Raw genomic sequence first — 27,507 nt, 5'->3', positions numbered from 1 at the left:
GAGCAGCTTTCACAGGACAGACGGGCTCCGTCTGCTGGCTCTTGTTCGGTCCAATGTGTTTATGTTCTGGGTGTAATCAGCCCGACAGCCTCTCGGGGACAGTACACCTCCGCTGATGTTGTTCAGATGTGAAATACAGCCCGAGTTAGAAACACAGTGTTCATCCCTCGACTTCCTGCCTGCAGTGTATTTATCAGGTCGGACCGGTCCGGCCTCATGTGGTCACAATATTATCAGCCCTGTGAATCTGCGGGGAATAATCAGAGGTTTCTCTGAAGGATGTTTTTCATTTTCTCAGATCTGCACACATGAGTGCAGGTACCATTATTCCACGAGACATGTGGGCCGGGTGAACGTGTCCGGTACCATTTAGCTGTGTGTCGGGTCGCTGCGACTGCTGTTCTTGTTGTTGTTAAAGCACTTAATGGTTCATGTTTCCTGCTGCAGGAAGTTAAAGAAGCAAACTGAGCATCAAACACCAAAAGGTTTATTTCTTACTTTTTTTTACTACACTTAAGATTTCAGTCAGAAACACTGACTACAGTCAAACACACAGTCTGAACACAGGCACCGAGTTTATTATTCATTTTACATTTAATAACTGTAGCTGTGCTGTTTCTGACTGTCAGTATGATCCAGTTTAAACAGTTCTGCAGGGATTCTGACCACTAGGGGGCAGAAAAGCTGTCAGAACATCAGCTCTGGTGTACCTTTGGCTTATTAAGTAGTTGTAGCTAACATGTTAGCATTTAGCTGCCTTCCTCCAGAACCGGGTCGTCCCACTGGAGCGCTGTTGTTGGTTTTGAGCCTGATGGACTCAAGCATACAGATAATGAGCCGTGAAAACAAACTACCAGCTAAAAGAAGCTAACCAGCAGCGCAGCAGCAGCAGCAGCGGTGGTGACTGTTCTCAGTTCATGTGAGCATCAACAACATCACTCAACACATGATGGATTTAATGTTCTATAAATGAAACCACTGTTTAAATCTCTGAATGTCTCTAATCTGTCTGAACTTTGTCTGAAACATGCACATTTATCTACATTTGCAGCAACAACCAGGAAAGTTTTCACTCATAGTTCTGTGTGTCCGACACTGATGCAGCTCTCTCCCTCTGCCTCCATCTTTAAACGTTACCAAACCAACATCCAGTGACTGAAATGAAATATTATAATTTAAGAGCTCACTCAGTAACGTGTGATAATTCATCCTTTAGCAGTTCAGGTCTAAAATCATTTTCTCCCGTCGACTGCTGCTGCGGCTCTCAGACGTACCTGCTGCCCTCAACACTTCCTGTACAAACCAGTTAATGCTGCTTCACAGTGAAGATATAATAACACAGCAGATGAAGACTCGTGAGCGCCCCCCGGTGGTCCTGGACTCTAATCACACAGCACAGATCACACACAAACATCACACAACAGCAGAAACACACTGATGATGTTCGGAGCTTCATTCAGCGATCTGCAGGAACACAAACGGCAGATTAAAAACACTAAATAACACGTTTAAATTCTGTTTACAGTCATTATACAGTAAAGAGACAGTTTGACTCACTATGGCGACCTTGCTGGTCTGTTCGCGAGTTCGGATCCGCAGCTTGTTGACGGTCGTCTCGGCGATGTCGGCTCTCTCCTCGGCGTCGTCCAGCTCGTGTTGGACTTTCCTGAAACGCACGGTGCTGCAGCTCACCTGCTCCTCCTGGTGGACACACAGAGGAACGACAGCTGCCATTCAGTTTCTATGACAACTTGGGGGACTTGATTATGCTTCAGACTAGAGGACAGAAGTTCATCCTGTTGTGTTGTTAGATATCTGCGCATCACAGTCCTCCACATCCCAGATTTTATTTTATTTTGATTTTAAGATATAGCAGCTAATATTCACCAAAACAAAGACTCCAGCGTCAACAACAAGCAGCAGCTTTCAGTGATTCTACTATAAAAAAAACAACAGATCGATATTCAGTTTGTTACAAATTTAGTTTCCCAAATCTGTCCAGAGTGAACGCTCTTCACACACAAATCAATAAAGGATCTCTGAAACAGAAAATAAACAGACATGTTGGACAGAGTTTACTTCAGTACCAGTCAGCTGATCGTCTTCATCACACAGGAGGTGCAGCTGTAGGCTAACGCTAAGCTAACTGGAGGCTAACGCTAAGCTAACTGGAGGCTAACGCTAAGCTAACTGCATCAACTCTAAAGTTTTGTCTAGATTTCTTTGGACCTGCACAAGTAGACGAGGTGGAGGGAAACTTCCAGTTCTGCTCATTCTCTCTGTTTTAGCTCTGCCTCTTTGCTCAGCTGTCTGTCTGCTGTTTGGCCTTTTACAGCTTTCTCTCTGAAAGCGATACTCTGGGTGAGCCAGAACCAGAACCATCAGTACCACAGACCTCTGTCACCACTTTAGTTTAAACATTCTCTCTGTGTGTGACCTGTGCTCCGTCACTCACAGCGTTATCAGCTTGTCTCTTGTAGCTCTTGACTTTGGTCTGAAGCTTGTCGATCAGCTCCTGCATCCTCAGCAGAGTCTTCCGGTCCTCCTCCGTCTGCAGGAAGAGAACCAATCAGAGTTGGACACAGAACACAGAACCAGCAGAACATCAGACAGAAGCGGCGGCCGGACGATGTGAGGAGACCAGACCTGGTACATGAGCTCTTTGCACCTCCTCTCGTAGCGCCGGACTCCCTTCTGGTACTCCTCGCTCTTCTTCTGCTCCACTATCAGCTCCGTCTGCAGCTCCCTCACCTGCACACAGCAGCTACGTCAGCTTCACCTCCTCACGGTCTAACACCTCACCTGTCTGTCTCTACTCACTCTCGTCTCCAGTTTATGAAGCTGTTTCTTTCCTCCCTTCAGCGCCATCTGCTCCGCCTCGTCCAGCTGGACCTGCAGCTCTGTCAGAGACACATGGAGGCCGTCACCATCAACCTGCAGCAGCACGAGCATCGCTCACCTGCAGCAGCGCGAGCGTCGCTCACCTGCAGCAGCGCGAGCGTCGCTCACCTGCAGCAGCGCGAGCGTCGCTCACCTGCAGCAGCGCGAGCGTCGCTCACCTGCAGCAGCGCGAGCGTCGCTCACCTGCAGCAGCGCGAGCGTCGCTCACCTGCAGCAGCGCGAGCGTCGCTCACCTGCAGCAGCGCGAGCGTCGCTCACCTGCAGCAGCGCGAGCGTCGCTCACCTGCAGCAGCGCGAGCGTCGCTCACCTGCAGCAGCGTGAGCGTCGCTCACCTGCAGCAGGTGAACTCTGTCATTACTCTACCTTTCACTGTAGACACCATGTTCTTCTTCATTCTCTCCAACATGCTGCTGCTGTCCTGCTCCTTCTTCAGCTCCTCCGCCATCAGAGCCGCCTGGTGGAGCACATCATGCAAAAGACTCAGAGAAGATCTATACAACTAAAGGAACAGTTCAGCCAAACAGGAAAACATTACATCCTCCATGCTGATGGAAAGACAACTGAAGGAGGAAATCAACCCAACAAACACCAAAAGGCTTCCAGACCACAAACTGATCCGAGAGGAAGTTGTTTTCAGCCTGTATGTGCGGGCGAGCTCGTGCTAGCATGCTATCATGTTCATCTCAGCAGCTAGTTTGTAGACTTCAGATTAAAAAAGGGTGTAAATGAATCAGTTTGTGACAAAGCTGGGACTCACGTCAGTGATGGCCTTCTTGGCTTTCTCGTCAGCGCTGCGGCTCTCCTGCAGGACCTCGTCCACCTCCCCCGTCAGCACCGACAGGTCCGTCTCCAGCTTCTTCTTGTGGTTCACCAGACCTGCGTTCTGAAACACAGTCGGGTCATCGATCGGTGAGTCAATAAAAAGTCCTGACCCGCGGTTCTGACTGACTGCTGCTGACTGTGTGTTGTCACCTGTGAGGTGAGCAGGTTCACCCTCTCTGCCACCTCCACCAGCTCGTGTTCGGCCATCTTGCGGGCGCGGTCAGTTTGTTCCAGGATCCCGCGGAGCTCCTCGTCCTCGGCTGTCATCAGCGTACAGCGACGCTCCAACAGGACGATCTGTTCTCTCAGCTGATTGGTCAGCTGGACTTTATCCTCCAGATCCACCTGCTGCTCTCTGACCTGTGGGAGGAGACGACACACCTTCAGTGTCACAGAACAGAGTCCGTCTCTCGTCACCTGATACTGTGCTGTGTTGTGATTGGTCAGGTGAGGGTACCTGTGTCTGCAGGTGTCTGATGATCCTCTGACTGTCAGCTGCCTGCCTGTTAGCGTGTCCCAGCTGGATCTCCATCTCGTTCAGGTCGGACTCCATCTTCTTCCTCAGACGAACCGCCTCGTTGCGAGTGCGAATCTCCGCCTCCAGACTGGCCTGCATGGACTCCAGGGAGCGCTGGTGGCCCCGCCTGGTGGACAACGCTGGTATTACAACTTCTGACACAGTATGCATATTTAATAACGTTTGATATTCTTCTCATCTCATCCATCACTACATCCAGTGAGTCTGTAATCTGTTTGGTACCTGAGGTTATCGATCTCCTCGTCTTTCTCCGCCATCTTGCGCTCGATCTCGGTCCGTATCTGCTGCAGCTCCGTCTGAAATCTCAAGGTCTTGGTCTCCTCGTGCTCCAGAGTGCCCTGGTTGGTTGAGAGTTGGGAGGTTTTGTACTTTAGTGAACAGTTTAGTCGGTAGAGAGTCGACAGGTATAAACAGTTGTTACCTCTGCTTCCTCCAGAGCTGCTCTGATGTCGCTCTTCTCCATGTGGAGGATCTTCTTCATCCTCTCCAGCTCGTGGATGGTCTTCCCCTCCCGGCTGATCTGATCAGTCAGGTCCAGTATCTCCTCTGAATTCAAACACAATATACATTTAGGTCCGTATTATTTGTCTGAATATGTCCCATGGTTTAAATTTCCTGTTTAACACAACCAAATTTTGTGCCAAAGGTTAATTAAAGGGATATTCCGGTGTAAGTTTAATCCATGGTCTAAATCAGAGTGAAACTGTGTTAGACTCCCTCTGGAGAGATCAAGTTAGCAGACCGCTAATTTACGGAGTTTTATCAACCTCAGAAACGACCGCACGACAACAATACACTGCAGTAAATGGATCCAAATATAAACCGCCACCAAAAAGCCACAAATAATGCTCAGAACAGCACCAAACTTCAGCAACAGTACAAATAGGGTCTCAGCACATAGTCCGGGGCATCTAACCTCCGCTAGCTTAGCTGGATTTCTACTGAAAAGCTGACTAAATTTACCACTCTTCTGCAGCAGCTTCCTGTTGACGGGAAGTCCCGACGAGTCGATTACCGAGTGCAGTAGAGTTCCGCGGCTCATGGATGAAAATGTATGATTATGACTCCATGGAAAAGCAATCAAAGTTCATATGTGTCTTACCTGCCAGTTTATAACAGTTATTATCGAGAGCGGACAGGGAAAAGAACTGAAATTGAGCATTTCTAACCGCACTCGGTAATCGTCAGCGTCGGGACTTCCCCGACCCGGAAGCTGATGGAGGAGAGTTGAACTCTGTTTTTAGCTTTCAAGTAGAAATCCAGCTAAGCTAGCGGAGGTTAGATGCCCCGGACTATGTGCTGAGACCCTATTTGTACTGTTGCTGAAGTTTGGTGCTGTTCTGAGCATTATTTGTGGCTTTTTGGTGGCGGTTTATATTTGGATCCATTTACTGCAGTGTATTGTTGTCGTGCGGTCGTTTCTGAGGTTGATAAAACTCCGTAAATTAGCGGTCTGCTAACTTGATCTCTCCAGAGGGAGTCTAACACAGTTTCACTGTGATTTAGACCATGGATTAAACTTACACCGGAATATCCCTTTAAGAAAGTCTGATGTCACCTTGAAAACCTGAGGTCACAAAATAACCGTGTAAATAGCATGTTTTCAGATCAGTTTGGGATCTCAGGACTTCCAGAGTATGTAAGCAGCTGCCAAAATAAAAAGGCCTTCTGATACGAAACAGGAAACTGGCTGAAGGTCAAAATGTGTGTGAAATAAATGAGACATTCACAACAAACTAAAGTGATCAGCGGTGCCGCTGTGACTGAAGGTGACGGAGGGAGAGTACCCTGCAGGTTCTTGTTTTCTCGTTTAACCGTCTCCAGATGGTCCAGAGCTTCTTCGTAGCAGTTCTTCAGTTTGAACATCTCGGTGCTCAGACTGCGGGACTCTCGCTGCGACGCCTCCAGCTCCGTCTGACTCTCCTCAAACTTCAGCTTCCAGTCGCTCAACAACTAGACAGAACAAAACAACACAAACGTGAGTGATCTCCTACTTTGTGGAGGGTTACAGCCCGTGTTGCTGACCGACCTTGTCGAAGTTGCGCTGCCTCTTGTCCAGAGCGAGAGCAGCGGCGTTGGATCGGTCCAGTTCAACCACCAAGTCTTCAATCTCAGTCTGCAGACCCAGTTTTGATTTCTCCAGCGAGCAACATTTGGCCTGAGACGCCTCCACAGCTTCTTCAACAGTCTGCAGTTTGACCACCAACTTCTTCCTGCAGACGAAACACAGGACAACAAAAACAAACACGTGCTCAGCTGCAGGTCTCAGCCGACTTTAATGTGCAACCTGTTGTAGAACGACAGATTTAGAGCCTCAACAGTAGTGGAGGTAAAAATGTAAAATTTGTCCTGAAGGCTGTACTCAAAGAAAAAGTCAAAGGCTCATTAAGATCTAAAGAATCTCTCTGAAGGCTTCTTTGATTTCAGACAGACGTGGACGAAAGCAGCTTCCTATTTGTAGCCGAGCACCAGCTGAAAACTCTGTAGAAACTTAACCATCCCGTTGTGAGTGTCTTACTTTGCGTCTTCCAGCTCCTCTATCCTCAGCACGGCGTCCGTCTCGTACTTGGCCCTCCACTGAACCACCTGGCTGTTGGCGTTGGACAGCGTCCTCTGCAGCTCGGCCTTCGCCTCCTGCTCCTCCTCCAGCTGCTCGCGGAGCAGACTGCACTCATGACGGGACGCCTGCACCGCGTGAGCCAGCGCCACACGAGCCTCAAACACACAAACACACAGGTATTAACTCTCAAACACACACCTGAAGAGATACAAGTTGGTTTATTGAGATCTGCAACTCTGACAAACAGGTTCAGTGTTACTTTGCTCTCTTCCTCCATCTGCCTCTTCAGATCTTCATAGTTTTGGCAAACTCCCGCCTTGGAGCGCTGCAGCTGACTGTTCAGAGCGTCCCGTTCCTCCACACGACGGCTGTACTCGGCTAGAAGAAACAGAGGAAGTCAAAGGGGGTGAGCTGTGTGTGTGTGTGTGTGTGTGTGTGTGTGTGTGTGTGTGTGTGTGTGTGTGTGTGTGTTGTACCGGTCTCTGTGAGCGCTCGAGCTTTCTGAGCCGACACTTCCATCAGCTGTCTCTGCAGCTCCTCCGCTCGGCCTCGGCTTTCATTCAGCTGGTCCTCAAACACCCTGCACATCTTCTCTCCAGCTGCCTGCACACACACACACACACACACACACACACACACACACACACACACACACACACACACACACACACACACAGGTGAGGTTGAATGTTAAGAACTGGATCCTGTATTTCCCATCCTGCAGTCAGAGTCTTTCATTGGTCCAGGTCTCTGCCTGGTGGATGATCACCTGACATTGATCAAACTGGTGCACTGCTCCTTTAACCCCTTCTTTAAGGTGGATGTTGTACCTTGCTCCTGGACAGCTGCTCCACGTTGATGGCCAGGTCGTCGGCCTCCAGCCGGATCTCGGCCTTCTCCTTGTCCAGCTTCTGTTTGGCTCTCTGCAGAGAGTCGATCTGCTCGCTGAGCTCGGCCACCGCGTCCGAGTGCTTCTTCCTCAGGGTGGCGGCCGTCACCTCGTGGTGAAGCCCCGCCTCCTCCAGCTCCCGCCGCATCTTTTGGAAGTCCGCCTCCCTCTTCCTGTTGACATGAAGTATTCATGAGGTCACATGGTAAACATGGTCATTGATGGTGCTGAGAAAACGTCAGAGGATCAACAAAGTTCTTTCAGTCGCTCCTGAGGGGAACATGTTTCAGTCTGGATCACAGTTTTCATCCTGACCTGTTGAGAGCGATGTGAGCGGCGGACGCTCCTCCTGCCTCCTCCAGCTTCTCTCCGAGCTCCTCCAGCTCTCTGGCGATGTCGTTCCTCTGACGTTCGGCTTTGGAGCGCCAGGCCCGCTCCGCCTCCAGGGCCTCCTCCAGCTCCTCGATACGAGTCTGAGGGACAGAAACACAGCAGTGAGGAAGAGGAGGATCAGAACGCCGAACAAGTTCTACCCTGGATCAGTCCGACCCACCTGAAGCTCTTTCATCTTCTTCTGAAGCTGAGCCACCAAACTCTGTTCATCCTCCATTTTAGATTGAAGCTGACCCAAATCAAAGTCTTTTCTGTGGGGAGGTATGAAACAGAAACAGAGTGAGAAAAGAAATGATCAGTTTTATTCAGTAAGCAGTTGTGATCACATGAATCTGTTTCCAGGTGAGCTCAGTTCCTGTGCAGGAATCATCTGATCGAGCAGACAGAAGGATCAATAAAGTTTTAAAGGCTCAGGATGTGATTCATTACTTCCTCAGTCTCTCCTCCAGATCTTCCTTCTGCTTCTCCAGGTCCTTCACAGAGTCCACAGACAGCTTCAGATCCCCCTCCAGCTTACGTTTGGTTCGTTCCAGATCCGTCCGCATCTTCTTCTCCTGCTCCAGGGAACTTTCTATCTGCAGGTGAGAGACGGAACAGACCGTCACAAACCAGAACAGAACAGAACAGAACACCTCGATGTCGTGGTGCACCAGAACCTTAGAGAGTTCAATTGGGTTTTACTTCAGTTTGAAACCTGGCTGTGAATTATCTCAAGAACCTTCAAATCCTTTAGGAGCTCTAGATCTCTGTGAAGGACATTTGAGGGGTTTATTAGGAGTTTCCAAAGGTTCTTTATGAGGTTCTTAGGGTTTCTGTAGGTGTATCTACATGTTCTAGGGGCCCTGTAGGAGATTTCCTGAGGTTCTATGGGTTGTTCTGGTGGTTCCAGAGAATCATTAAAGACATTAAGAGGCTCATTAAGTGGTTCATGTGGTTGGTGAGGAGGCTCTATGTGTCATTGAGAAGATTCTAGGTTTCTTTTAGGTTCTTATGACCATCTGTAAGTCCTTCTAGTAGTTCTAGTGGTCATTGAAGAGGTTCTAATGGTCACAGGGGGTTCCTTAGGTTGTCACAGTGGACCTGCAGGAGGTTATTTGGGTCTCTGTGGGGTGTTGTAGTGTTGCTGTTCTTGTGGCCATGCAGATAGTCCTTTTAGGGGTGTTTGTGGACATTCAGGTGGTTCTAATGGTCTTTTAAGACGTTCCAGGGGTCTTATGGGTAGTTGTAGTGGTCCACATGAGTTCTAGCAGGTTCTAGAGGTCCACTAGAGTGGTACTTCTAGTCACTGATGAGCTTCTTGGTGTCCTGTAGGTAATTATTGTGGTTGAAGGATGTTCTGGGGTTCTCCAGGTCCTCAGTCGGTGTCCTTTAGGGTCTGACAGGTAGTTTTGTTCTTCGGTACAGTCCCAGAATGTGGGTCTAGAAATTGGCCTGAAGAACACTTATGGAGATTTTGGAGTTACATGTTGGAAAGCACTTTTTACGACCTTCAACAGAAAACTGAAAGAGGGAACACTTTACAGAAGAACTCCACAGACTTCTAGCACTCAGTATTATTCGGTTCTGTGTTTGGTTTTTCCAACATGATTAAAGTCGGACTTTGAAGAAGAGAGACGGTCTGACATGTTACAAGTAGACAAGACAAACACACAAACACACATCTGTCATATATGTGGGCACAGAGACGCTTCATCTTGATATTTGAACACTTGGTTCTCTCACATCGTCCACTTGCTGCTCCAGCCGGGTCTTTGCCTTGGCGAGCATGTTGACTTTGTCCTCCTGGGCCTGGAGGTCGTTCAGAACCTGCTGGTGAGCTTCCAGCAGGGCGGCTTTCTCTCTGCTCAGAGCCGAGATGGATTCATCCAGAACAGACATCTCCTGGGTCAGATTCTTCACCTGGACGGAGAAGAAAACTCGTCAGCTCCTCCCAGCAGCACCACTGATGACCTAACGGGTCTAACCTGATGGTACACACCTTGTTCTCCACTCCGTGTCGGTCCTTCTCCACTTTAGCCAGGGTGATCTCCAGGTCGTCCACGTCTCTCTTCAGTGACGTCACCTCGTCCTCCAGCTGGCGTTTCTTGGACGTCAGCGTGGCGCTCACATCCTCCTCGTCCTCCAGACGCTCCTGCAGCTCCTTCAGCTTCGACTCCTGAGAGATTTTGGACTGAATCAGCTGGTTGCAGCGATCCTCTGCATCCGCCAGGTTGTCCTGCTCCTGGATGATGGAACGTGTTGGAGAGATAATGAAGTAATGAAGTAAAAGTAAAAGTTGAAAATGTTGTTGACAGTAAGGATTTGATGTAGTAAATAAATGAAACTAGCTTTGAGGTCATGGAAACAATTAAAAAAATGTTTTCTCTCTTCTGATATTTGATTTACATTCAAATCAAACAGTTGTTTATATATTGACTGGATGAAGCTAGGCTAACAGTTTCCCCCTGTTTTCAGTCTTTATGCTAAGCTAGGCTACAGACATAATATGAGTTTATCCAGATAAGAGATACAGACACAGTTTGCATGTAGCAGATTTAAATGGGTTTAAGAGGACTTTTAAAAAACCAGTGATGGTTTCTGAGTGACTTACAGCCTGGAGCTGCAGACCGAGGTCATTTTTCTCCTGAACCAAAACCACCTGCCGCTCCTCGGCCTCCCGACGCTTTACCTCTGACCTGACGGAGAAACAACAAACCCGAGGTGAAGGATGGAAACAAAAGTGCTCAGCAGACTCATCTGTCTTTTAAAAACTGATCTAAAGTTTGAATAATCAGAAACAGGACACAAACAGCAGTCAGACCTGTCGAAGGCCTCTTTTAACTTCTTGAACTCTTCGTTGAGGGCGGCCAGCTCTTTCTCCACCTGGGCGCTCCTGAGCAGGGGGCGGAGCTTATAGAACAACATCATCCACGGCCAAGTCCTCACAGAGAAGAAGGCTCTGAGGTTGAACTGGATCACCATCACAGCATCTCTGAGACGAGCAGTGAAAGAACACAGACGTGGTGAAAATCCAGCAAATCTTTAAAAGTCAGTTTGTCGGTTGGTTTCAATCCGTCCAGCAGAGATTCAACACATCAGCTTATCTTCATGCTATTAATCTAAAAGGTGTCATATTGACCTTTGCAGCATCATCTTTTCTCGCTCCATCCTCATCAGCTTCCCTCTGGACATGGCCTGAACGGTGGTGAGGATCTGAGACAGACGGGCGTCCCTCATGTCCTCGAACTGACCCAACAGACCCGCCTTAAAGAACACCTGAGAGGACGGACAACACCAGAACACTCAAGAAGAAAGTCTCGACAGCCTCCACCTTCAGACCCTGTTGGTGTCATTCTCAGTGTCCGTGTTGTACCTTAGTGTGTCCGAACTTGTACTGGGTGTGGTCGATGTCCAGAGAGCCCAGCAGCTTCTCCACAGCCTTCCTGCTGTCCACATACGAGTCGTCTGGAATCGCAGAAGGATTCAAGATGCGATAACTGAGAGAGAAAAGTACAACATTATTTAAGACTACCGATCTCTACACATCTCACAAACAACACTGTGTTTCTCTGTGTGACTCAGTTTTTGGGACTGACCGCTGTTTAAACTCAGCATACAGGATGCGGTTTGGAAAACCCTTCCTACAGATCCTGATCCCCTCGAGGACCCCGTTACACCGCAGCTGATGGAGGACCAGGAAGGGATCCATCACACCTGGAAAACACAGAGACATCCTCACTGACAGCTTCAGGGATACTTTAATATTTTGGATTCAACTTTTAGTCCAGAATTGGATATAAAGTCAGTGAAGTGTGGTAGTCCACAGAACAGTTCTGGAGCTTCACAGTCAAACAGAGTTGCAGCGTTCTGCTGAACAACTGAAGCAGCTGAGACTTGATTTAGAACAAATCAATCATCTCCATACAGCTCGTCTGCTGTCATCACAGTCTTCACAAACTGATCTGAAAAGAAGGATGTTAGTTACTCCTTCGACGTGTGGAGAGCTTCACTCACTTCAGACGAGGCGTCTGGAGAACTGGATTACAGACGAGCTGTGAAGCTCCAGAAACGTTTTGTGAACTAACAAACTTCACCTGACTTTCATCATCATGGAGGAGATGATGACTGGATATTACTTTTTGGGTGAACTGTTCCTTTAACTGTCAGCATTTAAAGACAGCTACTTCATCGATAATGAAACTAAATGTTAGCTGCAGCTCTAAGTAAAAACAACAACCCTGACACCTGTCGCCAACATTAGCATATGAGTGTGAGCTAGCATGCTAATGTTGTTGTTACAGGGCTGCAGGTGTTAACCTGCTGCTGCTGCTGCTGCTGCTGCTGTTGGTTTGTTACCTGGGTTCTTGGACTCGTTGGGGATGATGCAGCGGACGAAGTGCGGCTGCGTGCTGCGGAGGTTAGCCATCAGCTTGTTCAGATTCTCCTGTGTGGATACCAGAGGCAGATACAGAGTCAGAACCAGGTCCAGACTCTCAGCCTATCACAGTTAGTCAAAGTTCTTACTGCTTTAATATTCCACTTAGGCTCCACCCCTTTTTAATAATAATAAAGATGGTGGTGAGCACCAACATACAGACGTGTTGTGTTTGAACTCGTGCTCACCTTGTGCAGCTGTGAGACTGTCTGGAAGGAAGCTGCTTTCCTCTTCCTGTGTTTGGTTTCAGATTTTGGATCAGCGGCTGAAACAAGAACACAACAGAACTAGTTCACCACACCAGTATGTCGGACCGCAGTGTCAGCGTGTGCTGCTGCAGCTGAAGTCTTTGGGTTTGGTCGGTTTGTTAGTTACCCATCTCAGAGCTGATGTAGTTCTCAAACAGCCCGGCCATCAGTTTGTTGGAGGACTTCTGGAACAGAACCACCACCGTCTCATTCAGAGGGTCTCTGTTCTTGTCCAGCCAGCCGGTGATGTTGTACGGAACCTACAGTGAGAGACGCATCCTCAATCAGACATTTAAAATCAGTCCTCAAATAATGGCCTGAAAAATAAACCAAGAATTAAAAACCTAAAAAATGTTCCCATGCTTTTATCTTAAAAACGGTTCAATTATTTCCTCTGTCCTCCACGATAACAAGTTACATTTAATTGGTAAATAGCCACAGATTGAAGAGGAAAGTGATGCAGCCGTGAAAACGCTCGTGTTCATCTGACTTTGCTTCACATTCTGCAGCTTCCTGCTGTGATTTGGGTCTTAAATCGCCTCAGCTGCTAAATCTCGTTATCTCGGAAAAACAGCAGTTGTTAAGTTACCAGAGGAAATAATGTGTTTGACCCTTTCTGTACTGTTGTACAGTACAGAAAGGGTTTTCTCTTTCTTTTCTCTGGGACTAAAGCAAATGCTACATAAACACAGCATCACTGTTACAGAGGCAGGCTCCTCTCCCACCTCTGTGTGTCGACCCAAAACTGAACTTTTAGTCTCTGAGTTTTGTTTTTTGGTAGCCAGAACTGTTTGGATGAAAGGGCTGAACACATGTTGTACCAGCCAATAACCAGCCTCCACTATATTTCAATGTTTCCAATTCCATGTTTTGATATTTTATTACAGCCTCCAAAATCAGAACCTGCATCCTTGATGTTTTTGGTTCTGATGGAAAGCTGTCAGCTGTCGGTGGATCAGGCAGCACAGCAGCAGCTACATTCAGGACTTTATTGACTCACAGTAAGTGTGTCTGATTGGGAACCAGCCATCAGATCATCTCTAACAAACACTGACCCGTTCTAACACGAGCAGCAGTGAAGAGGACCGAGCTGACACTCACCACTCCGGCGTAGTGCACCACCTCGAAGTGCGTCTCGTATCTGCGCTTCTTGTCCGGTCGCGGTCGCTGGAAGTTGGGCGACTTCCCGAGATGGTTGTCGTAGAGTTTGGTTTTGAAGCTGTGGTCCGTGGCCTTGGGGAACATACACTCCTCCTCCAGGATGGACAGAATCCCCATGGGCTGAAAATACAAAATGTACCCGTTGTCATATTTATTTTACATCCTCCTGCAGCTCTTCCATCTGTTAGAGCTGGTACAACACTTTAATATGATCTTAACCTCTGTGAGCTCACAGATATCTGAGCTTTACAAACACAGCAGGACAGTTTGATCTCACTTACTCTCTCTATGAGGTCTATGCAGGCCTGCAGGTCCAAACCAAAGTCTATGAAGGTCCACTCGATCCCCTCCGTCTTGTACTCCTCCTGCTCCAGGATGAACATGTGGTGGTTGAAATACTGCTGCAGCTTCTCGTTGGTGAAGTTGATACACAGCTGCTCAAAGTTATTAAACTGAGGAGGAAGAAAACCATATGTTTGTGTCACAGACAGAAGAAACCTCCCCTCACAGATCAATGTTGGATGATTAATGGATTTAAAGAAATTAACCTTTATGTTATCGTTAAGAAAGTTCTGCTGTGTAAAACTGTTTAATTTACTGATTTATTCAATTCTCACTTTTTTGTTAGCACAAGAAAAGTTAACAATGAAAGTCACTGATTCATAAACATGGTATCAGCTTTAATATCAAACATTTAAACATGTCAAATTCATTTCAACTCCCCAAACTCAGAGAAAAGTGGTGGCAGAAGATGGTTTTCAGTGCTTGATCATTTTCAGATCTTGAACTTGTCTAATTCATTCTCTCCTCATTACCTCAAAGATCTCGAAGCCGGCGATGTCGAGGACGCCGATGAAGTACTGACGAGGCAGAGCGGTGGACAAGGACGAGTTGATTCGACCAACCAGCCACCTGAACATCCGGTCGTAGGCGGCTTTGGCCAGCGCTGCGACGGCGTAGTTCACCTGCACACATGAAACATGGTCAGCAGTGGCAAAGATACATGAGAGTGATAAGGATTGATGGAGTGAAGGATTGATGGAGTGGTGGATTACCTGTTCTACAGTCTGTCCTTTAACGATGAACTCGTTGCCGACTTTGACGCGGGGGTTCAGGAGGCCCTTCAGCAGGTCGGCAGAGCTGATGCCCATCAGGTACGCAGCCTTATCCACACCTGAGCACACACACACACACACACAACACACTCATCTCATCTCCTCTGCAATACCCATCAATACCTGATCAGGTGTATTTTACATGATGGTGACAAAAACTAGGCAAAGAATGACTGACGTGAAACATGGAACACACATGTTGTTGGTGTTATGTGATGAACCACATTAGATTTAGTTTATAGTTTAACACTTTATTTCTTTCTGGTCTATTTTGTTTGGGTTTTATTTCATTTTATCTACTTTTTAATCTGATTTTATTCCATCTTAAGTTATTTGATTCTGTTTTTATATATAATATTGTTTTTTAATGCTTTCCAAGCAAACACTGAGATGTTGACTGACTGTTGAACGTCTACAAACTACAAACTGACCTGATCAGCTGTTCTGCTAAAGTTCATAAACAGTATGAGTTATTAATAAGTCAAACTTGTGTGATCGAAGGAGCTGCAGCTGTCTGTTCACCATATCACAGCTGGATAAATTGTCAGTGACGTGGTTGTAATAGAAAATACATATCTTTTGTTTTTCCACAGCAATCATATTATTGGATATTTTTTTATTTTGAATGAAGCTCTTCAGTTTTTTACCGTCCCATCAGTACTTCCTGGGATTCTTTGTCTGTTTAAAGCACTCTGAATTTGCTCTGTTTTTAAATTAATTGTATAAATAGAGATAAGAATCTTTGTGTGTCTCTGTAGCACAGCGTCATCGTTGTGTCTTTATCAAAGCGACGAGCTGTTCGCAGACTCTCACTCTCGGTGCCGTCGGCCTCGGCCTGCTCCTCTCGCTGCTTCTTCTTGAACTTCATGTTTCCAAAGTGCATGATGGCTCCAACGATCTTATAGCAGCCGTACTTCTCCTCCGGAGTGAAGCCCAGCGTGTCCATGGCGTGCTACAACACACACACACACACACACACACACACACACACACACACACACACACACACACTTATAGTAAATACTTCATCAGATGATACTGTGTGTGTGTTTGGAGTGTGTGTGTGTTTCTTACATCAGTGAGCTGCAGCTCCTCTCCATCATTGATGCTCTCCACCTTGGTGTCTCCCTGAGAGCAGACGTGGTAGTCGTAGGGGTTTGTGGTCACCAGCAGCATGTCTGCAACACAGGACAGCGTTCATCACAGCATCTCACCAGGAGAACTCCTCAGTTTTTGCCAACGTGCCATCAAAGAACACAAAAACCAACCATGAGCAATATTCTTTTATTTCATATTATTTTTATGTATTTATTATATGTCCTGTGCAGTATCTGGTTAAAGTGTAATAATATGCTGGTGAGTTTTATTCTTGCAAAGTGCAAAACATATTTATTATATTGTTATTTTTATTCTACTTTTACCAACTGATTTGATTTGATGTGTTTTTATTCGTATGACCTCTGAAGAGTTGCACTGAAGTGTTGTTGTATTCCTCTGCAATAATAATTAAGAACAAACGTGTTAACAGATGCAGTCGTATTAAACTTTTCTCCGGTGAGATGAGCAGACAGTTTCCTCCCTCTCATTAAATCTAAATTAAAACATTAATTGATATTTTGGGATTTCGGGGAGCAGAAGAACTCTATAAGAAGTACTTTCTGTTCATCAGTGAATACAGCTTTATTTTGAGTAACATAACTTTATTTATACATCATGTGGAGACAAGCCGACTTTCAGACTTCTGCTCCAAGCCCATTCATTTATTTAGACAAATCTCTGCTGTTTTTGACTGGTTGTCAACATCCAAAATGGCCGCCAACTGGGCTTGAAAAGGTAGTAACAAAGATGAAAATCGCAATAAATCTGCTCACAGTCAAACTGCAGTTGTGTCAAGGGAGAGTTTGTCAGTGCGAAGTCTTTAATTATGTATTTTCACACTATTTTATTAGTTTTGTCTGAAATAAGGTCCCTGGTGTGAACCGGAAGGGGCGTGACTTCCGCTCTACATTCATCAGGGTTACCTGAAGTGGGTGAAACAGCGCCCCCCTCGTTACTAACGGCTGTCCCTGCGGTCAAACATGGTACTGCAGTGTGACAGTCAGAAGAACCGAGTCTGCGCATGCGTCAAACAGATGGCGTTGTTGCTCGGCGGTTAATTGACCGTTCAGGCTCGTCGGTGTCGAGAAAGAGACAGAAAAACATCTTCTGGACTCAACTGAGACGTTTATCAGACTCAAAACAAACAGGTTAACATTAAATTAGCATCGTCGTGAGCTAGCTTGTTTGCCACTGTTGCTAACGATAGCAGTTTAGCTAACTTATAGCAACAACGGAGAGGAGATGAAGCTAGCAACTAGCAAACAAAGTTAGCATCGCCTAGGGACACACGGAGCTGTTAGCTTCCGGAAGGAAAGTAAAAGACCTCAGCTCAAATAAGGTGAGCCTGTAAACTACCTGTCTGTCTGCTGCTGTGTGAGAGGATGTTACTACCTGTCTGTCTGCTGCTGTGTGAGAGGATGTTACTACCTGTCTGTCTGCTGCTGTGTGAGAGGATGTTAATACCTGTCTGTCTGTGTGAGAGGATGTTACTACCTGTCTGTCTGCTGCTGTGTGAGAGGATGTTACTACCTGTCTGTCTGTCTGCTGTGTGAGAGGATGTTACTACCTGTCTGTCTGCTGCTGTGTGAGAGGATGTTACCACCTGTCTGTCTGCCTGCTGTGTGAGAGGATGTTACTACCTGTCTGTCTGCTGCTGTGTGAGAGGATGTTACTACCTGTCTGTCTGTCTGCTGTGTAACTGTAATGTCAGTGAATTGTTTTGATAATTGTCTAGTGTATATAGTTTATATCACCATCACTAACATGTGTCTGCACAGAAAAAGTATTTTTAATAATTAATGATATCAGTATTGGTTGGTGATCCTGGTGTGTGATTGGTGGGCGGGGTTACCTTGCAGCTCTGGCTTGTGATTGGACAGGATCTGGTAGTAGATGTGGTAGCTTCTCTCTCCGGGCTGCTGGAACACAACTCTGGACTTTTCTAGAAGATCTGATAAAATAGACACAGACTTGCTCCAGTGTTCTGTAGAACTTTAGTACTGAATCAAGAACAGAACATTTGACTTGATTAATGTGACTCACACATGTCGATGTCAGCAGATGCCAGCCGTCCTGTCGGCCCAAAATGAATTCTGATGAACTTTCCCTGAGACACACAAACAGAACCAGGCTCTTTGTAACACACAGTGATGGAGGAAGTATTCAGGTCCATTAAGTTAAAGTACCCGTACCACACTGTAAAAATACTCTGTTTCTGAAGTGAAAATATGTGACTATAATCAATTAACTTTGAAGTATTCACATAAAATGACCTAAAAAATGTCTACTGTACATTTTATACCTCTAACATGTATCATTAATTTAGAATCTTGTGGAAAAAAGTGGCATGAGAGGAAAATACTCAAGTAAAGTACAGTTACTTAAATGAGTGTCACATTCCACCATAGGTGACTGAAGGTGTGTGCAACCCAACTCTTGATAATCAGCTTGTTATCATGACTTTACTGAACTCACAAAGCGAGAAGAGTTGTCGTTACGGATGGTTTTGGCGTTGCCGAACGCCTCCATGGCAGGATTAGCTTCAATGATCTGGTCCTCTAAGTTGCCCTGAATATCCAGAGACAGACAGAAGTTACTGACGACTGATCGACACACACAAACACACAAACACAGAATCACAAAAACACAGAGAAATGTTGACTCACTCCTTTCTTCACGTTTTCTCCCAGAGCAGCGACGATGGCGAAGTACTGGATCACCCTCTTGGTGTTGACTGTTTTCCCTGCGCCTGATTCTCCACTGACGGGCGACAGAACAAAAGGTACGGTTAGAAAAACACGACTGAACAAAAAGCACAACAACTTTCAAAGAACATCATCTTTGAATAGTGCAAAAGTACAGTTACAAAATGTGCCTCTGAGATGTAGCTGAGGAGAAGTATAATGTTCAGTAACAGTAAAATATGAATGTTAATGTACTCAAATACATTCCACCAGTGGATGAAGGGTATTCAGTATCATATAACTTTAGTTTAGACATTTCTAGGTAACTAAATTCAATTGAGTGTTTCTGTCGAATTAGTTTAATTTTGTAAGTAATGTCTCATCATATGAAAGCAGCTGTGACTCACGTGATCAGCATCGACTGGTTCTCTCGATCTGTGGAGGAACAAGAAGCCATGCAAAAGGAAAACAGGTTTTATTAGTCCGAAGCCCCCAAAACGTTCCAGAGTGAACACTGTTTCTGATTTTAGTCATCTTGAGACTCTTCAGAACCTCGACCCTCTTTGTAAAGAACTTAGAATTTTAGTCTATTGGACAGTTCTGTTATTTGAGGGTTTTTAAAGGATACAGTTAGACAAAAAGTCATGTGAAGGTGTCTTTTTTTATCCACTGTTATTTATCCAAGTGTGTTGTGGGATACAAAGCCTGACCTGACTTTCCATCAGCAATAAAAGTCAGTATAGAGACACTGACAGCCCACCTGCAGCTGTATACACAGGGCTATATGGTGTGAGAAGTCAGAGGTTACAGGTGACTCACTCTGCAGCAGGTGGACGTAGGCGTTGTCAGCGATGGCGTAGATGTGTGGCGGCGTGTCTGTGCGACGCCTCCCTTTATAAGCTGCGACCACCGCTGCAGAGTAGACTGGCAGCCATTTGTACGGGTTGACGGTCACACAGAACAGACCGGAGTAGGTCTGACAAACAGAAAGATGAAGCAGGTTTTAATGTAGTGTCCATTAAGATGCTGTGCAGAGTTTTCTCTCTCTCTGACTGAACTGTGTGTGTGAGAATAAACACTGACATAAATCATCCACATGCTGTATCTCCTCCGCAGGTTGAAGAGGACCGAGGCTTCGTTCAGGTGAGTCAACATGGCCATGTCCTCCATCATGTCGAACTTCGGAGGGTTCATTGGTTGGAGGTCGTCTTCTTTCACTATCAGAAACTGAAACACACACACACACACACACGTTCTTAGTCACATAGTTTGACCATCAGAGATCTGTACATGTCCACAGTTGATCACAACTGATCAAAAAAGACACTAAATTATTCATTTTGAATTCTTGAATATCGATATCGGCCCCACAAAGCCATTACAGATCGGGCTGCAATGCGAAAGATGAGCGCTTCACTTTCTGTGAAAAAGGCGAAAGTTGAGAATCTTCAGGACTTAAAAACATTCATATTTTACACGAAAATAGTAAACAAACTACTATTCTTTTCAAACGAAAGCTTTGATATGAACTGAGTGATGAACCAACCCGTCCGTCTTTGGTCTCCACGGTGGTCTTGTCTCCGTTCAGCTCTCTGACCTCCACCTCTGTGTACGCTTCATTATCATCAGGCATCCAGACTCTCTTCGTCCCTGAGAGAGTCGGATCAGAACGTTTCACAGTCGGTACTCAGTTGACACGTCGGTGAAGGAAAACGTTTATTTAAAAGCTTATTTAGATGACAATTTTTATGTTTAACTGTTAATACATCACTATCATCATAAAATCTAAATAGATTGATTTGCTATGATTTTGTTTGTATTTATATTTTTAACAAAAGAGAAAAAGTTGCACAGGTGTCGTGTTAAAAAGAGGTGAACTTGTGTTTACCGTCAAAAGCCTGCGCTCTGGCAGCCAGGTGCTCCAGGTTGGTGAGACGAAGGTAACGACCAGCGTCTCCAAACTCCTTCATGTCGAAGAACTGAGACATCTGAGACAAGAACACGTCATTTAAAGGAGCAATCTGTAGCATTTAAATATATCGATAGATATCGTTATCATGAGGATGAGACTGGACACAGTCTTACATGTTGGATATGATGATGTGTCATAACACTGTAACCTGCGAAAGTGTTTGATGAGCTTATTTGACGGATCGCTGCAACAAATGTGTTTAAATCAGCCGATATATCGATATTAAAATGTTTTATTCCCTTTTATCAGTATCGTCATCCGCCCCTAAAGTACAACAATGCAGTTTGGTGATATCTTTACTACTTCAGCTGCTGTTTATCTGATGTAACATCTCTGGTGTTACAGACCTTTCTATAGAAATAAATAATAACTACATGCTAGCAGTGAGTGCTCTTGTAATTTGGACGGCTTTGTTTTGTGGCGTAACAAGTTTGCACACATAAAAATTCCCTCGGCTTAGAATCTGTAGCTCAGAACTGTTAACAGCTCGACCTGTTTAACCACAGCCGCCCTCTGTTCTGATGAACATACGACACATCTGTCTGTTCTTCTGTCAGTCTGCTGGTATTCTGTATCTTTCAATTTCAAAATCATGTTTATTTCCAAATAAGATTTTTTTAAATACAAGGAATTTGCCGTGGTGTTGGTGCATGACAACAAACAGAGAAAATAAAACTTCTTCTTCTTCTCCTCATCCTCCTCCTTCTTCTTTACAGTAGTTTTGTAGCTGTTCACTGTAATTTCTATCAAACAGGAGCAAGTTGTTGTGTTTGTTGTGGACTATTTTTAGCGGCAGATTAATCCACATTTGGTGCTCCAGTGAGTATCAGTGTCAGCAGGACAGTGTGAGTGCAAACATGATCTGCAGTGAGGCTCATTGATGTGATTTTAATGGAGCTCTATGACACAGAGAAAGAAGATTTATCAGGCTGTGATCAAACACACGTTACGTCTCAGGATACAGAACCTCCAGACATCACGGTGAAACTCATCCCATCATGTCCTTCACTGCTCTGTTAAAGTCCGCTGAGCTTCAGGCTCAGTGCAGCCTCAAACTAAACCGTGATGTCAACAAACTGGCATGGCAGCCATTTTGACAATATATTTGGCTAACCTCGCTGCATTACACAGGATTTCAGACTGAGGGAACAGCTGCCACATCAGCTCAAGAGGATCCATGAGAAATGCTCGGGCCTCTCCCTGTTTTATTTCCCCTCCATTCACTGTCGCACCCGCAGACAAACTGCCTGAACTAATCCTGACTGTAAATAAAACGCTTTAAAAGTCCTCAGCCGTCATCAGGCAGAGCGTGCTGCTGTTTGTCAGTGTGATGCTGAGCTAACTCAGACGAGACGTGAAGCCTCACAGAATCAACAAATCAACGACCCTGAAAACATTAGATTAAAACCCTGGAGTGCATCCAGGTGAGACGTCCGATCAGACTGTGGATGTGAAGCTGAGGTTGAGGTGAACTGTGACTTTATTGTGACCGTCCAGCCACCTCCAGGCCGGTGAAGACATGAGATGATGATGAAATAATTGTGAGTCATTATATTAACCTGACGATCACTGAAATAAGCTTTAAACTCTCAAACAGCACTGAAACATCCTGGAATCACTTTACTTCACACCGAACAACAAACAGACGTAACACTTTATAATAATCATCATCAGAACATCGTACATTTATAATTACTTAACTCTTATTTAAGTGTTTATGAAAGCTTCATTGACGTCAATAAACAGCTGCTTAATAAATGTTTTATAAAGAATGTAATTGTTTGTTAACCGTCAAATAACTTAATTAAAGTTTAATTCACCAAAAATAATTATAAAATGTTACAGAAACAAAACAATAAAAACTAAATTTTCACCTCGTGAGACGGCTGAACTCGCTGTTTGACTTTGCTAAAATTAAGTTAAAGCATCATAGAAAATAAAGTGAAATAAAAATAATACAAAAAATAAATAGATAATAAGTTTGATGTTTTTTATTTAAAGATTTTATACCAAACAAAATGTAGGAATTAAGGGATTCAAAGGTTTAATAATTAGTTTGATCCAGTTAATCGACATTGGAAACACACACGGCCATTAGATTTAACTAAATTGTAAAAGCCAGGCAGTAAATTAAAAGCTGTTTGGAAGCTGAAAGAGTCGAGATGACAGCTGGAGGATTCTGGGAACGATGTCCGCTCCCCCTCGTGGCAAATATTAGTACAACAGGAAGTAAACGTTGTTGAATTAAACATTAATCATTATCCCAATAATGGAAATTCACCATCAAGTTATCATAACTGTGCGATCTGTGATAAAAGCTCATATCCTGCCGTCTCCAGGTGAGCTGTGAGGTGTGAATGTTCTGTCGCCATCACAACAGATCAGCTGATGCTCACAGAGATGTTTGTTTCAGTCTGAGGATAATCTGATTACATCTTCTCTCCTGGAAGTTGTTCACATTCAAAGCTGACTGGAATAAAACGGGAGTTTACTTTCACACCTTGGCTCAGCTGATCACTGTGTGAAGGTGACAGCTGGCAGCTTCACTGCAACAAAGCTACCTTTCAGTTTTCATCATTTGTAAAATCAGTTAGATAAACTCATGAAGTTGAATCAGATAAAGGTGTTTTCTTCCTCACTGCACAGTGATTGTGCTCCTGATAGTCTTCACCATAGCAACGGCTGCTGAGGCTCATGGGTACTGTAGTGTTTGGAGCTGCTTTGTGTCTCAGAAAAGCAGATTTATAAGTAAAAGTTAAAACAGTTGTCAAACAGAAGAAGCAGCGCCGTGTACTCACTGTGCCGGGTCGGTCTGCTCTGCTCTGAAGCTCTGCTGCTGGACTCAGTGTAGTTTGAGACGATGTGCACAATACAGGAACACAATAAGTTATCCCACAGAGCATCACATCTCTTTATAACCTCCCTGTGGAGGCATGTGACCTCCTCCGCTGCAGCTGACTGGTCCTACTGGTCCTGCTGGACGGTCATAAAAGGCCTGCTGTGGTCAGTATGGAATACCAGAGTGAAGCAGAGCTAAAGCCCACATCTCTCACTGACTATCTATGGAAACTGTCCTGCTGCTGCACATTATATCACTGTTTCCTCTGACTCATCCTCCACATGCTGCGTCCAGCAGGACCACCGTCAACTATCAGCAGCAGACAACATTACTATGTTTGTGTGCACAGATATACAGATTTTTGCCCTTATTCCAAAATATATTCAATATTCTGACAAATGAAACTTGATATTCCTGTTTACAGAACGCAGCCTCCATCTTTCATATCGTCAGCTTTCTTCTTGAGAAGGTCTCTCATGAAGGGTAAAAGCAGTTTGTTCATGATGTTTCAATGACTCGTATCAGATTTTTAATAACATCATGAAACAGAATTTACATCTCAGTATTTTAAAACTCCTTAAAATAAGTTCATAAATGCTGAGGCAGAGTGACAGAATTAAATAGCGACCACATCCTTTTTTTTAAGTTTATTGATTTTCAAATTATGGAAAACACAAAATCACATCATCCGAAAAAATCTAAGAGCACAATCCTGATCTGAGGTCAGACAGTAGAGAGACAAAAGATATAATCCAGTATAAATAACAAACTAACTGACCACCAACGTTTTTATATCGCAGGAACAACTTCTGTCAGACACACTGAGACTTTTTTATCAACTCTTTAAACAGAAGATTCATCTTAAAGCAGGAAGTGTTTCTGTAAACTGACAGATGTTCGTCAAACAGGTTCATTTATCTTCAATATGTTTGTGTAACTTCATGGCTGTGTGTTGAAATATTGACAGTTAAATGTGCAAAGCAGTGAAAAAAGGCCTGATAACAAAACAGGCATTCGACCATAAATGTATAAGGTCAGTGTTTAAATCCAGATGTTAAAGGGATAGTTGGTGTTTTTTGAAGTGGGGTCATATAAAGTACATATCTATAGTCGATCTGTTTCCTGCCGTAATCAGCGACCAGCGCAGCCTCAGTTTGGAGAAGCAGAGAGCCGCTCCAGCCCAGACGCTCAGCTTTGTACTGCAGTGAACGGGTCCAGAGAAAAAGTTAAATTAACCACCTGAAACAACACATTATCTGCAAGCGGCGAAATACAGTGCGGGGCCCAGTTGCGCTAATACGTATCCCTACGTATTAGCGCAACTGCGTAGGGATACGGAGGTTCTACGGTTGAGAAAATGTAGTGCCAAAAGAAAGCGCGGTCTGACGGCGATGTAAAGCGGTGTGAATTTTCTCTATACAACGTACACTTGAACTGATATAGACTTTTTTTACGTGAGCCTTGTTTTAGGTGGTTAAATTAGCTTTTTCTCTGGACCCGTTCACTGCAGTACAAAGCTGAGCGTCTGGGCTGGAGCGGCTCTCTGCTGCTCCAAACTGAGGCTGCGCTGATCGCTGATTACGGTAGGAAACAGATCGACTATAGATATGTACTTTATATGACCCCACTTCAAAAAACACCAACTATCCCTTTAAGATGGAGGGCTCAGTGGTTGATGACTGAACATCAGTCCAATCACATATTCACCCATCAGACTTGTTTGTAATGATGTTCCCAGATCTCATATTGAGTTTATAACAGCGCCCGTTGAAAACAAGCTGTGTGGTCTAATTGATCTGATAATAATCCGTGCTGCTGAGCAACAGTAAACCTCCTAGCCCTTGAGGCTAACGTTAGTTAGCATACTTCAGTATAGAATAGAGAAGCTGATCTGGACGAGTCTCCACTGGTCCAGACTCAGTTTAACCTCCTGCTTTAGTTTTTCTCACTGCAACATGTTACTACAGCCAGTTGTTGCACCACGCTAATCAACACTAACCAAGCGTTTTGTTTACATCTGCTTCCCCATGAGATCATGTCAGAGGGATCAAATGTTTGACACATGAGAGTATAAAAGAGGTTTGACTTTGGAAACCCGTCGGTGCTGATGTTTGTGTATTTATCAGTCTTTGCTCTGTAGCACTTAGATTTGAGTTTTTAGGGTTCAGCAGCTTTAAGTGGTTTGATTTGTACTTCAGGAAACAGAATCTTCTACCAGATGGTTGTATTTGTCCTTTAATCCAAACAGGCTCCATCTTAATCTCCCATCATCCCTTTCACTCCCGCTCTCTCTCTGTAATCCCCCATCAGTGACTGACAGGTATAAATGTGGCAGTGACACACGACATGTTTCATTAGCTGAGCGGTGTCAGCAGTGATTTGGACCGCGGTGTGTTGAGAGGTTTTGTTGTTCTGCTGTGGGATCAAACTGGAAGCTTCAGCCTGATGCCACTGACTCTGTAAACTGAGCTCATTTCTCCGTCTCAGCTTCAGTACTCGTCCTTTAGTTTAGTGTCATTTACATAAATCATGTTTAACAAGCAAGGAAACCAGAACTCTGTAGTGATTCAGTGACAGAATACATTTTCACTGACGGGGGTTCATATGTGGGAGAATCCTCTGAGTCCATTGTGTTCTGTTGGGTTTCTGTTTGTGTTCTGTTGGGTTTCTGTTTGTGTTCTGTTGGGTTTCTGTTTGTGTTCTGTTGGGTTTCTGTTTCTGCTCCTGTTGGGTTTCTGTTTGTGTTCTGTTGGGTTCTGTTTGTGTTCTTGTTTGGGTTTCTGTTGTGTTTCTGTTTGTTTCTGTTTTGTGTTCTGTTGGTTTCTGTTTGTGTTCTTTGGGTTTCTGTTTCTGCTCCTGTTTGGGTTTTCGTTGTGTTTTCTGTTGGGTTTCTGTTTGTGTTTCTGGTGGTTGCCTGTTTGTGTTCTGTTGGGTTTTTCCTGTTTGTGTTCTGTTGGGTTTCGTTTCTGCTCCTGTTGGGTTTTCTGTTGTGTGTTCCTGTTTTTTGGTTTCTGTTTTGTGTTCTGTTGGGTTTCTTGTTTTTCTGCTCTGTTGGGTTTTCTGTTTTGTGTTCTTGGTTTTTCTGTTTTGTGTTCTGTTGGGTTTCTGTTTGTGTTCTGTTGGGTTTCTGTTTGTGTTCTGTTGGGTTTCTGTTTGTGTTCTGTTGGGTTTCTGTTTCTGCTCCTGTTGGGTTTCTGTTTGTGTTCTGTTGGGTTTCTGTTTGTGTTCTGTTGGGTTTCTGTTTGTGTTCTGTTGGGTTTCTGTTTCTGTTCTGTTGGGTTTCTGTTTGTGTTCTGTTGGGTTTCTGTTCTGCTCCTGTTGGGTTTCTGTTTGTGTTCTGTTGGGTTTCTGTTTCTGCTCCTGTTGGGTTTCTGTTTGTGTTCTGTTGGGTTTCTGTTTGTGTTCTGTTGGGTTTCTGTTTCTGCTCCTGTTGGGTTTCTGTTTTGTGTTCTGTTGGGTTTCTGTTTGTGTTCTGTTGGGTTTCTGTTTCTGTTCTGTTGGGTTTCTGTTTGTGTTCTGTTGGGTTTCTGTTTCTGCTCCTGTTGGGTTTCTGTTTGTGTTCTGTTGGGTTTCTGTTTCTGCTCCTGTTGGGTTTCTGTTTGTGTTCTGTTGGGTTTCTGTTTGTGTTCTGTTGGGTTTCTGTTTCTGCTCCTGTTGGGTTTCTGTTTGTGTTCTGTTGGGTTTCTGTTTGTGTTCTGTTGGGTTTCTGTTTCTGCTCCTGTTGGGTTTCTGTTTGTGTTCTGTTGGGTTTCTGTTTCTGCTCCTGTTGGGTTTCTGTTTCTGCTCCTGTTGGGTTTCTGTTTCTGCTCCTGTTGGGTTTCTGTTTGTGTTCTGTTGGGTTTCTGTTTGTGTTCTGTTGGGTTTCTGTTTTT

General features: G+C 44.8%; 1 protein-coding gene and 1 long non-coding RNA gene across 3 annotated transcripts in view; one reads left to right on the top strand and one right to left on the bottom strand.

Annotated features, from left to right (window-relative positions):
• Window positions 1-1,174: 1,174 nt before the first annotated feature.
• On the bottom strand, window positions 1,175-23,834 carry LOC115584955 (myosin-7B-like). The gene is made up of 46 exons (XM_030422923.1): window positions 23,595-23,834; window positions 20,713-20,812; window positions 20,371-20,474; window positions 19,908-20,051; window positions 19,644-19,800; window positions 19,232-19,259; window positions 18,807-18,900; window positions 18,616-18,708; window positions 18,184-18,247; window positions 17,993-18,091; window positions 16,117-16,220; window positions 15,856-15,994; window positions 14,983-15,101; window positions 14,743-14,892; window positions 14,209-14,379; window positions 13,868-14,047; window positions 12,894-13,026; window positions 12,707-12,783; window positions 12,440-12,527; window positions 11,680-11,797; window positions 11,457-11,580; window positions 11,223-11,359; window positions 10,905-11,075; window positions 10,695-10,779; window positions 10,083-10,325; window positions 9,827-10,003; window positions 8,534-8,679; window positions 8,265-8,355; window positions 8,027-8,184; window positions 7,653-7,884; window positions 7,299-7,425; window positions 7,082-7,200; window positions 6,781-6,977; window positions 6,292-6,475; window positions 6,050-6,215; window positions 4,684-4,808; window positions 4,485-4,600; window positions 4,182-4,368; window positions 3,875-4,084; window positions 3,660-3,785; window positions 3,266-3,356; window positions 2,821-2,900; window positions 2,647-2,751; window positions 2,456-2,551; window positions 1,558-1,701; window positions 1,175-1,464 (listed from the first exon to the last, which is right to left on the bottom strand). The coding sequence occupies exons 1-46, from the start codon at window positions 23,697-23,699 to the stop codon at window positions 1,453-1,455; spliced, it is 5,916 nt and encodes a 1,971-aa protein (XP_030278783.1). The 5' UTR covers window positions 23,700-23,834; the 3' UTR covers window positions 1,175-1,452.
• LOC115585004 (uncharacterized) overlaps window positions 17,185-27,507 on the top strand; it is a 26,429-nt gene continuing 16,106 nt past the window's right edge. For both annotated transcript variants that reach the window (XR_003984634.1, XR_003984633.1), the window contains exons 1-3: window positions 17,185-17,479; window positions 18,831-18,922; window positions 19,941-19,967. This is a non-coding gene — a long non-coding RNA (uncharacterized LOC115585004). The remainder of the gene's footprint in view (window positions 17,480-18,830; window positions 18,923-19,940; window positions 19,968-27,507) is intronic.

The sequence above is a fragment of the Sparus aurata genome, chromosome 7 (genome assembly GCF_900880675.1).
Source record: "Sparus aurata chromosome 7, fSpaAur1.1, whole genome shotgun sequence".
Classification (NCBI taxonomy): domain Eukaryota; kingdom Metazoa; phylum Chordata; class Actinopteri; order Spariformes; family Sparidae; genus Sparus; species Sparus aurata.
Note: the sequence above shows the minus strand (reverse complement) of the source record. Positions and strands in the feature narration are given on the sequence as shown.